The sequence below is a fragment of the Gymnoscopelus braueri genome, assembly GCF_963280865.1.
Source record: "Gymnoscopelus braueri genome assembly, chromosome: 11".
NCBI classification, from domain to species: Eukaryota; Metazoa; Chordata; class Actinopteri; order Myctophiformes; family Myctophidae; genus Gymnoscopelus; species Gymnoscopelus braueri.
The window spans coordinates 55,222,346-55,237,636 of record NC_137613.1 but is presented as its reverse complement, the minus strand read 5'-3'; the positions used below and the strand labels follow the sequence as shown (position 1 = coordinate 55,237,636).

The 15,291-nt window shown below is 38.8% G+C and overlaps 1 protein-coding gene across 1 annotated transcript in view; it reads right to left on the bottom strand.

Moving 5' to 3' along the window:
* LOC308095240 (uncharacterized protein) overlaps positions 1–15,291 on the bottom strand; it is a 63,561-nt gene that overhangs the window by 30,829 nt on the left and 17,441 nt on the right. The window contains exons 3-4 of the mRNA XM_080442223.1: positions 4,186–4,361; positions 2,912–3,001 (exon numbers count right to left, since the gene is read on the bottom strand). Of these exons, the coding sequence (XP_080298349.1) occupies positions 2,912–3,001; positions 4,186–4,361 (266 nt within the window). The remainder of the gene's footprint in view (positions 1–2,911; positions 3,002–4,185; positions 4,362–15,291) is intronic.

Genomic DNA, 15,291 nt, shown 5'->3' with positions numbered 1-15,291 from the left:
TTAACAGGAATCGAACCCTCAACCTTAGGATTGACAGGCTGCAACACTACCTATAGTGCTATAGCTTTGACCAGGCTGAGGTTGTCTGTTGAAGATAAAACTGAACCAGTGAAAGCAGCCGATCTACAAGCTCAGAAACACGTTGCTATCTGAAAAGTTTTGAGATTGTAGATCGGCTATTTTCAGAATGAAGTATGTCATACATTGCAAAAACAGACCTTCTCAGATAAGCATTTCATGTTATCTTTATCAATTGCATATGTATTCATTAATACAGTCTTGTAGTTTGCAATGCACTTTAAATGAAGTCTCCACCAAGTGAGGCTTGAACCGGCAACCTTGATGTTGTGAAACATTCACTTAAGCGGGAAGCCATTGGACCAACAGACCTGATACAGTGAAAACGGAGGTCAGACAGATGATACCATTTCACGCAAATAACTGAAAAATCCTGGGTTTAAGTGTTTTTCAAACTGCTCAAAATTGCGGACAATCTAAGGGCGGAGAGAGAGACATGGAAACGGAATAGATTGAAGAGAGAGAGACATGGAAACAATAGATTGAAGAGAGAGAAAGATGGAAGCAGAATGGATTGATTGGACGTGTCAACCTATTGCCATTAACAGGAATCGAACCCTCAACCTTAGGATTGACAGGCTGCAACACTACCTATAGTGCTATAGCTTTGACCAGGCTGAGGTTGTCTGTTGAAGATAAAACTGAACCAGTGAAAGCAGCCGATCTACAAGCTCAGAAACACGTTGCTATCTGAAAAGTTTTGAGATTGTAGATCGGCTATTTTCAGAATGAAGTATGTCATACATTGCAAAAACAGACCTTCTCAGATAAGCATTTCATGTTATCTTTATCAATTGCATATGTATTCATTAATACAGTCTTGTAGTTTGCAATGCACTTTAAATGAAGTCTCCACCAAGTGAGGCTTGAACCGGCAACCTTGATGTTGTGAAACATTCACTTAAGCGGGAAGCCATTGGACCAACAGACCTGATACAGTGAAAACGGAGGTCAGACAGATTATACCATTTCACGCAAATAACTGAAAAATCCTGGGTTTAAGTGTTTTTCAAACTGCTCAAAATTGCGAACAATCTAAGGGCGGAGAGAGAGACATGGAAACGGAATAGATTGAAGAGAGAGAGACATGGAAACAATAGATTGAAGAGAGAGAAGGATGGAAGCAGAATGGATTGATTGGACGTGTCAACCTATTGCCATTAACAGGAATCGAACCCTCAACCTTCGGATTGACGGGCTGCAACATTACCTATAGTGCTATAGCTTTGACCAGGCTGAGGTTGTCTGTTGAAGATAAAAGTGAACCAGTGAAAGCAGCCGATCTACAAACTCAGAAACACGTTGCTATCTGAAAAGTTTTGAGATTGTAGATCGGCTATTTTCAGAATGAAGTATGTCATACATTGCAAAAACATACCCTCTCAAATAAGTATTTCAGGTTATGTTTAACAATTGCACATGTATTAATTGACACAATCATGTTGTGTGCAATGCAACTTTAATGAAGTCTGCATTAAGTGAGGCTTGAACTGGCAACCTTCAGGTTGTGAGGCACACGTTTAAGGGAGAAGCCATTGGACCAACAGACAAGAACCTGTGAAAAAGGAGATCACACAGATGATACAGTTTCACGCAAATAGCTGAAAAATCCTGGGTTTAAGTGTTTTTCAAACTGCTCAAAATTGCGGACAATCTAAGGGGGGAGCTTACTGGTCAACGTGATACATGTGTTCCTCATGAGTCAAGGCACATGTGTAAGCAGGTTTAATGGCTGTCGGCCAAACGAGGCATGACTTTTGCCTGTTTAAAGTTTGCACAAATCGCTATAGCGCCCCCCTTTGACCAATTGGAGTAAGATTGGTTTCAGTAATATTTGGAATGACCCTCAACATTAACGCAAAGTTTCAAAGAAATGTGATGAATAATTGTCATAAAACTGCAATATTCATTGGCTCATTAAAGCTTCATTTTTTCACTTTTGGTGATTTTTCAGTTTGTCGGCATAGGTCCAAAGTTCATGTGTAAAACGTTTCGTGCAGATTACTCAAAAATCCCAGGAGGAGAGAGGTTTTAACTGTTTTTCATATAATTCAAAATGGTGGGAGATCTAAAGGTCAGAGGTCAAAAGTCAGAGGGTTAAAGTTGTTCATCATGAGTAGACGCATGTGTGTATTGAAGTTTTATGGCTGTAGGTCAAACAGGGCATGAGTTGTACCTGTTCAAAGTTGGCATTTTCAATTGAGTGCTATAGCGCCACCTTTTGACGAAAGATTGTGAGATTTATTTCTTGATAGTTTTTCATGACCATCTACCATATGGCCGAGTTTCGTAAAAAGCGACAGCACGGTTCAGCCAGAACTGCGAAAAGTGGCAGAAACAGAATACGTAAAATAATAAGACAGGTCCAGAGCTGAGCTCTGGCCCCGTAATAATAGTCATAATATATATGTATATATATATATATATATATATATATATATATATATATATATATATATATATATATATATATACTATTTAGATTTTTATTACTAAACATACGTTAACCACTTAAGCTCTATTAGGCTTATATCAATTATTTTGGCTATTTGAAAATACAAACTTGTAGATCGGCTATTTTCAAAATATTTCCATACATTTTGAAAACTTGAAATGGGACATTCTGCATTATAACTTTTAGTTTTGGTAGTTTAAGCATGTTTTGATGCCAATGTACTTTTGCTTAAGTAAATTCTGAATACCAGACTTTTTACTTGTAACAGAGAGCATTTCTATTCTATTCTATTGTAGAATTGATACTTTTAACTCAAGTATAAAATGTGAGTACTTCTTCCACTACTGCGCGTGTGTGCGTGCATGCGTGCGTGCGTACCTGTATGACAGAACGAAACCGATCTTGGACTCGCTGAGTCTGAGCAGGAAGCAGCCTTGTGGTTTGACCTTCAACATGTCCTCGGCCTCCCTGTGAAACCAACAAAACACATGAACTTCATCATGACCTTCAACATGTCCTCAGCCTCCCTGTGAAACCAACAGAACACGTGACCTTCACACCAGCTGCACACACCACACTTATTCACTACAACTAAGTGAGGGCTAATTGCTAAGTGCCAGTGCCGGTCCTCCCGGCAGGGGCTCCTCACTGGCAGGCGAGTCAGTAGGATACAGTACAGTATAGTGTCGTCCTGGTGGCAATGCGACATTATGTGAGCTTGTAGGCTGCCTATTTTACACTACTTTTGCTTGACACTATTGTATCACAAAGTAGGACGTTAATTTACAACAACAAAAAAATATATACAGACATAATGAGGTTAAATGCAGATTTTGAGTGGTTATTTAGGAACATAGACACACGCATGCACACACGCACGCACGCACACACGCACACTAGCACTTCCATGATGTATTTGTGAGAGGTGGTTGTGTGTGGTGGTGATGAGTTAGTTCCTCTGTGGTTATTATTACATTCATCATGACAAGCATGTACTATTATATCTCCTTCACAACACTGATGCTAAAGCTTTTTTTAGTTCGATAGGCATTAGGTTACAGACCTCCCTTTGATTTATCTATTTATGTATTTCAGTGGTGTAAAGTAATTAAGTGCATTTACTCAAGTACTGTACTTAAGTACAATTCTGAGGTACGTTTACTTTACTGGAGTATTTCCAATTGTCTATAGCCTACTTTTACTTTTACTCCATTACATCTCAGAGGCAAATATTGTACTTTTACTCCACTACAATTATTTGAAAACTTTAGTTACTAGTTACTGCAGATATACATTACTACATTATAGAACATACATTAACCACTTTAACCCTATTTTATACCTAGGCTATTTGAAAATAGCCGATCTACAAGCTCAAAATGTGTCGCATCGCGACGCGTTGTGAGCTTGTAGATCTGCTATTTTCAAACATTTCGTACTTTTGGTATTTTAAGTACATTTTGATACCAAAACTTTTGTACTTTTACTCAAGTAAATTTAGAATTCCGTACTTTTACTTGTAACAGAGTACTTCTACATTGCAGTATTGATACTTTTACTCAAGTATAACGTTTGAGTACTTTTTCCACCACTGATGTATTTATCTCTGGACCTCAATCTACACGGCAAAAACGACACTGTTATAGTGTGACCTGCGTGTAGTGAAGCCGTGCAGCCAGCAGGGGAGCGGCTCTCCGGGGTGACGCAGGCGGGGCAGCTGGCTCCTCTCAAACCACAGCAGAGTCTGGGCCCTCAGGACGGCAGACTGAGGCTCCAGGGGGCCCGGGGCCCCCAGCGTGAGAGACGGACACATCTTCTTTATCACACCCTGAGAGAGAGAGAGAGACAGAGAGAGAGAGAGAGAGAGAGAGAGAGAGAGAGAGAGAGAGAGAGAGAGAGAGAGAGAGAGAGAGAGAGAGGGGGTTATGCTTCTACAAGCCAATCTACAAGCTCAATGTCATGTGATAAAGATCAGTTATTTAGAAATATAGTGGAGTCAAAAGTACAATAAATGTCGTGAAGGTCATAAGCCTCACAAACAAACAAATAAAAAAATGAATGAATGAATACAAAATAAAGAAATAAAAAAGAATAATAAATAAAAAGACATACATACATACATACATACATACATACATACATACATACATACATACATACATACATACATACATACATACATACATACATACATACATACATACATACATACATACATACATACATACATACATACATACATAAACAAGGCTCCAAACATCCCAAAACAAACTTGTAAGGCTACTTCTTGGCCTCAATCACATAACCCATCTATATAACCCAACTCGTTCTCATGCTATTCATCAAAAATGTGGAATGCCCTACCAAAAGGAGTAAAGGAGTAAAACCCTACTCACTTTCAAAACTGCCCTAAAGATACACCTTCAGGAGGCTGCAATTCAAAAATGGCCCCTGTCCCAAGTCCTAACCTACCCCCCTACCCCCCCCTCTCTCTTTCTTCTTTTGTACATATTTTTCACTCTTCATACCAGTAACCTGTAAACTGATTGTATGACATTCTGTATAGTAGTGTGTATATCTGTCTGTCTCTTATATGTCATCATGATTTGTGTGCATGGGGTTCTCATCTTAAACAAGCTTAGTGCTTAATGAGTTTTCCAGTTTAGTAGACCTTGTATTGTGAATTTGTACTTCCATGTACTATTATGTACTGTCATGTACTGTTCTCATGTCTTACTAAATAAAGTACATCAATCAATCAATCATACATACATACATACATACATACATACATACATACATACATACATACATACTTACATACATACATACATACATACATACATACATACATACATACATACATACATACATACATACATACATACATACATACATACATACATACTGTACATACATAATACTCTACCTTAAAACATTGGTGGACTGTACATTTACTTTTAATATATGTACTTGAGACTCAAATACCTATATTAAAAGTAAATGTACAGTCCAACACTGCTTAAAGGTAGAGGAGACACAAACAATCTGTGTCCTACAAAGCCTGTAGAGAAGGCATTGATTTGCTCTGTGTTGTTGATGCACGCTGCAGAAGCAATCACATGATCTGACATGCTGCAGCCAGCGGAAGTGATCTTCTCCTGTAGCAGCATGTGTGGTGCAGTGTATGTGAGCTTCAAAGAGAATGGAAGCCACAACGACAACCTATACTTCTACTGGGTCTCAGTTTCCTCTCGCATCCAGTGGTGGAAAAAGTACTCAAATGTTTTACTAAAGTAAAAATATCTGCAATGTAGAAGTACTCTGTTACAAGTAAAAGTCCGGAATTCAAAATGTACTTGAGCAAAAGTACACAAGTATTGTTATCCAAATGTACTTAATGTACCAAAAGTAAAAGTACTAAAATGTTTGAAAATAGATCTACAAATAGATCTACAAGCTCACAACACGTCGCATCGCTATTTTCAAATAGTCAAGGTATAAAATAGGGCTAAAGTGGTTAATGTAATCATTTATATCTGCAAAGTAACTAGTAACTAAAGTTTTCAAATAATTGTAGTGGAGTAAAAGTACAATATTTGCCTCTGAGACGTAGTCCGTCCGTCCGTCCGTCCGTGTGTCCGTCCGTCCGTCTGTGACCAGCTAATCTCCGGCACTGTTGTCTTGATCGCAGCGAAACTGTGCACACACACTCCCTGGATGCCAATTCAGAACCTCTGCCCCAAATCGGCCACCAGCAGGCCGATTTGTGCAAAACATATTTTTTGACAGTACTCCTACAGATTTTGTCCAAAAATCACGCAAATCGGTACACAGTATCTCTATAGTCATTAAATGAAACCAGTTTTTCAGATTTCTCATATTCCATCCTGATTGGCTAAAAATGTCCTCCAAAGTTTGCAGGAGTGCTCCGTTTTGAACAAAATGCCTCAAATCATGAACACAGCATGCAATTTCCGTGAAATCTTGCACGCACATTCCCATTAGGCAGAGGAAGAACTACCATTTGAATTTTTTAAAATCAGCCTCATGGTGGCGCTATAACAGGCCGATTCGTGTTTTTACCTATAACTGCACCGATCTGTGTAAAACTTTGTATGCACACTCCCTAGAGGTCAAGGAAAAACCTTTGCCCTGCATTTTTCACATCTGCCTTTTATAGCGCCACCAGGAGGCCGACTTATGTAAAACACATTATTTTATACTACTCCTTCCAATTTTATCCAAATTTCACGCAAATCGGTACACATGATCTCTATAGTCATGTGATCACGACGGATGTGTTTGATTTTTCATATTCCATACTGATTGGCTAAGATTGACATCTAAAGTTTGCATTATTGGCTTGTTTTGAACAAAATTCCGCAAATAATGAACGCACCGTCCGATTGCGGTCAAACTTTGCACGCGCGTTCACACTATGTTGAGGAACAAATGCCACCCTTTTAACATTGGCCTGTTATAGCTAGCCTGGTAAACCCTCCCTCCGGAAATCTCATTTCTATTTGATTCCTGGAGTGAGTCTGGCCTGATCCGCCTTTCTGCAATATTGGCTGTGTACGCCAAACGGACAAGCCTATCAGCGTCGTCGCTCATTGTTCTGTGATTGACAGCTTACGTTGGCCAATCAGGTGGCGAGTTCGAGTGAGCCCAAAACACGAACGGCAGCCATCTTTTTCTTGTCCGCTATATTCTCCGCTATTTTTTTACTTCAAAAAGCTCTCTAACTTCTATTTTGAGGCACGGAATTTACTTATAAGATATCGTTTGGATAGAATTTAGTTGTTTAACTTCATATATGTGGTCAATTAATCATGACAAAGCCTATTTAAAAATAAAAATTTAGAGAACCGGTAGGGGCGGGCAGTGACACCCATGTATCCGAATAAGGCAACCCATTTTGGGCATGGCTGTCTCAAAAGTCCCGTTGCGTCACATTAAGACTGGTGAACTGCTGATTGGCTGAAGGGGAAAAATTATCATTGGCTGAAGGGGTTGTCAGTCAACGGTATTACTCCCGCCCAACTCCAGCACAGCCAATATTGCAGAAAGGCGGATCAGGCCAGACTCACTCCAGGAATCAAATAGAAATGAGATTTCCGGAGGGAGGGTTTACCAGGCTATGTTATAGCGCCACCAGCAGGTCTAATTTAGCGAAACAAATGTTTTTAGCAAAATGCCTCAAATCATGAATGCAGTCAGTGCCCGATTGTCGTGCAAGGCCTAAGAAGAAATGGCACCCTTTTCACGTTGGCCTATTATAGCGCCACCAGGAGGCCAAGAGTGAGGACTTAAACCACAGGCTAGAGGAACAGGACTGGTCCGATGTACTAAACAGAACACAGGTATGAATCTCATCAACCAACTAGGCTGCAGCAACAATTTGAAAACCAGGTTTGCAAACATCAGCATCAAAGTGAATGACGCTCTTATTACAGCAAATCGGGAAGTGAGTACAATCCTCAACATCTTCTTTACGACCATAGCCTCAGAACTGGGTGAAAAACTACCCCCTCACTCTGGGAGCTACGGTAAAGAGCATGTTGACGCATTTTACGAAAAACTACGTGTACGCAAAGATGATTTTAAACTCACCATGGTGACAACAGATGAGGTGTTTAAAAAATGTTGCGCACTACAACAACACCGAGCCACAGGCCTCGACAATATTCCCTCCAAATTTCTAAAAGTCGGCTCTACGTCTAGCTGGATGAGATCCTATCTGGAGGGGAGGGAACAGGTGGTCGAAGTAAACAGAACCCTGTCCCCCCCCCCCTCCCAGTGAGTTGTGGCGTTCCGCAAGGAAGTATACTAGGACCTTTACTGTTCCTGATATATGTGAATGATACGTCATCAGCTTGCGACTGCAACCTGTTCCTGTTCGCAGATGACTCGGCTCTGCTGGTCTCGGACAGGGACAGGCTGCAGGTTGAAAAATCTCTCAGCTCTGAACTCGATACGATCCGCATCTGGCTCTCTGACAACAAACTATCTTTACACCTGGGTAAAACCAAATCCATTCTCTTTGGGTCTAGTGTTAACCTTAACAAGGCTGAGAGCTTCACAATCAAAGCGGGTGACGATGTTATCACAAGAAAGGAGGAAATTACCCACCTGGGTTCCATCTTGGAGGCAAACCTCTCCGGTGATAAGATGGCAGAAAGAGTCATCAAAAAGGTCAATCAAAGAACACGTTTTCTGAACAGGATCAACTCTCTAGTCAGTAAGAATACCCTGAAGATTCTCGCAGGGGCCCTCATCCAAGGTCATTTCGACTATGCATGCTTCTCATTTTGCACACTGGGTCTCCAAGCCTGTCCGAGGATGTCAGTGGCCTCTCACTGGCTGGGAATAAATGAACATACAGGCATTGCGTGACTGCCACAGCGTGATTCCTCCCCACACACATTTCTGTGTTGTCACTGCTGTTGTATCCTACTGACTCACCTGCCAGTGAGGAGCCCCCACCGGGAGGACGTAGAGCCTTTCGTCCTACTCCTCCCGCCCAACACTCCCTGCTGACAGGTGCCGCCCCAGCCCGTAGAAGTACGTGCAATGACCATTATCACCCTCCCCGACCGGCTTCCCTCCCCCGAACACGGGCCAATTGTGTTCGTGTAGACGCTCGACAAAGCCGGATGCACCACGGTGGATTCGAACCCACAACCTCTGTGGTGTACACAGCGTGTTTCTAAACAAACGATTCATTATTTTAAATGTATTTATCCTAATATCAACCAGAGAGAGAGCTCTGGTTGATATTATTGATGTATTCACTTGACTCACTTCCTCATTTTGCTGGTCTGTTTGATGCCAGTGCAAGATGCGAACTCAGAGCAAATGCCAATACGTCCAGCCCTGTTTTCAGACTGTTTTCAGAGAGACCACGTGACATACAGTATCTATTTTCGGGCTATGTCATCATAGCACCTTTAAGAGAACCCAAAGTGAATGTCCATGTTTCAGTATAATTGAGAATGTTGTTCTACACGTACAGTATATATACTCTAATGTGTTCTTTTGATCTCTCAAGGCAGTGATGCAGATGAAGTTGTCACAATAGTGTAAAAGGTGAGTCACGGTTGTGACATTGATAATGTCACATTCATAGTGATACAGGGACGCGTGCACGGTGACAGCTCAACCCACACGTTCACAGCTGTGCTTGTGTGTGTGTGACTGTGTGTGTGTGTGTGTGTGTGTGTGTGTGTGTGTGTGTGTGTGTGTGTGTGTGTGTGTGTGTGTGTGTGTGTGTGTGTGTGTGTGTGACACAGGCTACTTCATTTTGTGTCACGATGGATGAAAAAAAATCAGAGGATTCTAATGCAAATGTATGCAGTGTAAAGTACGTTTACTCAAGTACTGTACTTTTGCTTTACTGGAGTATTTCCAATTTCCAATACTTTTACTTCTACTTCATTACATCTCAGAGGAAAATATTGCACTTTAACTCCACTTCAATTATTTGAATAGTTGTTACTGCAGATTTTCATTAAAACATACATTAACCACTTCAGCCCTATATATACTTTTACAAGCTCAGAGCTTATAGATCGGCTATTTTCAAAAGATCAGAAAACATGTGAAATGGAACATTCTGCATAATGAGTACTTTTACGTCTGGTACTTTTAGTATGTTTTGATGCCGATACTTTTGTACTTTTACTCAAGTAAATGTTGAATACCGGACTTGCTTTTTGCTTTTACTTAAGTAATGAATGTGAGTACTTCGTCCATAACTGAATACATGTTTGCACGCACGCATAAGACGGCTGTGTGTGTGTGTGTGTGCGTGCGTGCGTGCGTGCGTGCGTGCGTGCGTGCGTGCGTGCGTGCGTGCGTGCGTGCGTGCGTGCGTGCGTGCGTGCGTGCGTGCGTGCGTGCATCCGTGCGTGTGTACTCATGAGTGCCAAATGTCCCATAAGAAGTAAAATGTGACAATTGTGAGAACTATTTTCCTGGTCCTCACAAGAGAAACTGGTTGTTTTGTGGTAAAAAAAGAAAAGAAAAAAAAGGTTGGGGTTAGGATTAGACATTTAGGGTTGGGGTTGGGGAAAAGTGTTATTTATACATTTGCGTGTGTCTGCGTAGTGCACCAAAAAGTGCAGATCTACAAGCTCATCATTTCACTGCGACGCGTTGTGAGCTTGTAGATTAGCTTTTTCCAGCTCTGGTGTTAAGGTTAAAAATGGCAAAAAGTTAAAAAATAATAATGCATGGCATTCACAACATTACCCCCTCAACGGTTGATGTCCTCACAAGTATTAATACATAACATAACATAACATGTGTGAGTGAGTGACATCATCAGGGCCCAGCAGTACAGAGTGCATATGAGGCCAGTGATCAGACAGCTGTCTTAGATAACAGAACTGAGAGGAGAGGAGAGGAGAGGAGAGGAGAGGAGAGGAGAGGAGAGGAGAGGAGAGGGAGAGGAGAGGGAGGGGAGGAGCTTTCCATATAGCTAATAACACAACACAGATCAGTAGACAACAGCTAACAAGCTAACAGATGCATACAATCAGAGATATATATAAAGGCTAGATGGCTCAAGGGGGCGGCTCAAGGGGGCGGCGCAAGCGTAGCTCAACCGCGGCCATCTTGAAACAGTCATTCATAACATTATGTCTATGGTGCATATACATTGAAATAACCATAGCGTGCTTAATTTTCATCCGATTTTCAAACGGTTTGGTGTGTTGTAAACACCAAAGATGTAGTTATGATACTGCATACTTATAATTATAATCATGTTTTTTTTTAAATAATAATTTTAAGTATGCAGTATCATAACTACATCTTTGATGTTTACAACACACCAAACCGTTTGAAAATCGGATGAAAATTGAGCACGCTATGGTTATTTTAAAGTATATGCACCATAGACATAATGTTATGAATGACTGTTTCAAGATGGCCGCCATGTGGCAACGTCGTACTCCATTGGCCAGCAGCGCGGGTGAGTCATCTAGCCTTTATATATATCGGTAGCACTTTATAATAACTATACACTATAAAGCATTAGTTAAGCATTAGTAAATGCTTAATTCATCATGAACTCATCATTAGTAAAGCATTATTCATACATTACTAAGCATTAGTAAACACAGTTATAAATGTTGAAACTATACACTATTAAGTATTAGTTAATCATTAGTAAAAACACTTAATTCATCATTAATTCATCATTTGTATAGCATTATTCATACATTACTAAGCATTAGTAAACACAGTTATAAACCTTTCAACTATACACGATTTTCAATTAGTTAAGCATTAGTAAGTACTTAATTCATAATGAATTCATCATTTATATAGCAATTAAGTACTTAATTCATCATGTATTCATCATTTATATAGCATTAATAATACATTAATAAGCGTTTGTAAACACAGTCATAAGCGTTTTATTGCCCATTGATAACCTAATCTTTAATGTGCTTAATGATTGTATTCTCACACTTTGTAAATGATAGATTCAACATTTATAAATAGGTATTATATCAATTTACAAACCAGTTATTTATGAGTTGTTAATGGTTCATACGATCATTTAGAAAGTCTAAGTAAACACCATATACAAACCACTTGGATGTATATTTATGCGGACATTTGTACATGGTTAGTGAGTGTGTTAATAAATGTCTTATAAACACTTATTCATACTCAATGAATGATTTATTAAGGTAGTTACTACTTGTTAGTTAAGTATTTTGCGTGAGCCCATCTAAAGTGAGGACTATCTATGCCTTATAAAGCATTTATAAATGAGATAGCGTGAGCCCATCTAAAGTGAGGACTATCTATGCCTTATAAAGCATTTATAAATGAGATAGAAGCAGTGATATAGAAAGTGCCAATATTTATTGCAACAATTGAGACAGAACATGGCCCGTGCAGTGTAAAAATAAAATTAACATTCTTGTGCTGTATGAAAATAAACAAACAATATGCAATGCTATAAACATGTACACATGGCTGATAAATTAAATAAACATTTTACTTCATGAAAATAGACAATAAACAATCTGCTATGCTATAAACATGTAAACATGGCTGATAAATTAAATAAACATTTCACTAACTTTATGAAAATAAACAATACAAAAATCTGCTATACTATGAACATGTAAACATGGCTGAAAATTGTAATTAACATTCTTGTACTGTATGAAAAGAAAAACATTCTGTGTTCTGCCTTCACTATGCATATAGCCACCCTTGCAGAGCTAGGCAGACAGTTCAGGAAGTAAAAAAATAAAAAATCTGTTTGGAGGCAAAGTCTTGTTTTGGGTTTCTTCTTTAAATTATCTTCTGTGGTTTTTCTTATTTGTAGAACAGCAATGACATGGAAAACACAGTGAATGGATTTGTTAAAATGTGTACTGAATAATGTTTTCCACAGTAAATATTTTAACTTTTTAACAATGCTTTTAAAGAAATGAATTAACTTGCAAACATGAAGTAAGCAGCTAAACATTCACACAGTTGCAATGATGTGAAATTAACATGTACATAAACACATCCTTGGTTGTGCTGGAAATAATAATATGCAAATCTCTCCCAATATGCACAAATAAATCACTTGAGTGAAAATAAAAACACAACATTGCTCCCTATAATGGCATTACAGCATTAGCTCAGAGCAGAATAGCCTATAAGCTAACATGATACACAGCAGCCTGCAGCCTAATGGCTAACAGGCTAACAGGCTAGGCCATATGACTGGTACTGATTAGCAACAAACATGACGTTTTTACCACAGACAGAATACACAGTTGGGCTGTGAAAAAGGTTCTAGCAATCATGTTTCATCATTACTGAGACAATACATCACAAGGCCAGTACTTACAGACACAGCTGCACATAGCTTTGCTCTATGCTAAACAGGAAGTGAATGCATACTGCAGGTGTTGCCAGATTTTGCAAAAAAAACAAGTGGCCAGGTCTTTGAAAACAAGCCCAAAAAAGCAAGCAACTTGGCTCAGTTTTACCACTTTACATCGGCAATTTGAAAATAGCAGATCAACAAGCTCATAATGTGTCACATCAAGACACGTTGTGAGCTTGTAGATCTGTTATTTTCAAAAAAATATTAGGAAAAAAGTAAAATATTTTCAAAAAATATTTTTCCTTTCCATGAACATTTTTGGGAACCACTGGTTTAAAAAAAAACATTTCAGTAAGCCCAATGAAGCAACTACACTTTTAAAAAAAAGCCCCAAATTGTTTATTATAAGCAGACATGGCAACACTGGTAAACAGGAAACACATTGATATCCCCTACCTGGCCACGCCCACAGTGGGCAGGTAGGTGGACAATGTTATACAATGTAATAAACAATTTGTTGTTTTTTTTTAAAGTGTAGTTGCTTAATTGGGCTTTCTAATGTTTTTTTTTAAACCAGTGGTTCCCACATTTTTTCATGAAAATATTTAACTTTTTTTCCCAATATGTTTTTGAAAATAACAGATCTACAAGCTCACAACGTGTCATGATGTGACACATTGTGTGCTTGTTGATCTGCTATTTTCAAATGGCCGATAGCTGGTAAAACTGAGCCTAGTTGCTTGCTTCTTTTGGGCTTGTTTTCAAAGACCTGGCCGCTTGTTTTTTTCTGCAAAATCTGGCAACACCTGCAGAATGCATTCACTTCCTGTTTAGCATAGAGCAAAGCTATGTGCAGCTGTGTCTGTAAGTACTGGCCTTGTGATGTATTGTCTCAGTAATGATGAAACATGATTGCTAGAACCTTTTTCACAGCCCAACTGTGTATTCTGTCTGTGGTAAAAACGTCATGTTTGTTGCTAATCAGTACCAGTCATATGGCCTAGCCTGTTAGCCTGTCAGCCATTAGGCTGCAGGCTGCTGTGTATCATGTTAGCTTATAGGCTATTCTGCTCTGAGCTAATGCTGTAATGCCATTATAGGGAGCAATGTTGTGTTTTCATTTTCACTCAAGTGATTTATTTGTGCATATTGGGAGAGATTTGCATATTATTATTTCCAGCAAAATCAGGGATGTGTTTATGTACATGTTAATTTCATATCATTGCAACTGTGTGAATGTTTAGCTGCTTAATTCATGTTTGCAAGTTAATTCATTTCTTTAAAGGCATTGTTAAAAAGTTAAAATATTTACTGTGGAAAACACTATTTAACAAATCCATTCTATGTGTATTTCATGTCATTGCTGTTCTACAAATAAGAAAAAACAAAGAAGATAATTTAAAGAAGAAACCCAAAACAAGCCTTTTTTTTTGTTTTTACCTTCTGATGTTAACTGTCTGCCTAGCTCTGCAAGGGTGGCTATACAGTACAAGAATGTTTATTACATTTTCCAGCCATGTTTACATGTTTATAGCATAGCAGATTCTGTATGGTTTATTTTCATAAAGTACAATAAAGTTTACTTAATTTATCAGCCATGTTTACATGTTTATAGCATAGCAGATTGTTTATTGTTTAATTTTCATAAAGCACAATGTTTTTTTAATTTATCAGCCATTTTTACATGTTTATAGCATAGCATATTGTTTATTTTCATGCAGTAAAATGTTTATTTCATTTATCATCCATGTGTACATGTTTATAGCATTGCATATTGTTTGTTTATTTTCATACAGCACAAGAATGTTTTATTTTTACACTGCACGGGCCATGTTCTGTCTCAATTGTTGCAATAAATATTGGCACTTTCTATATCACTGCTTCTATCTCATTTATAAATGCTTTA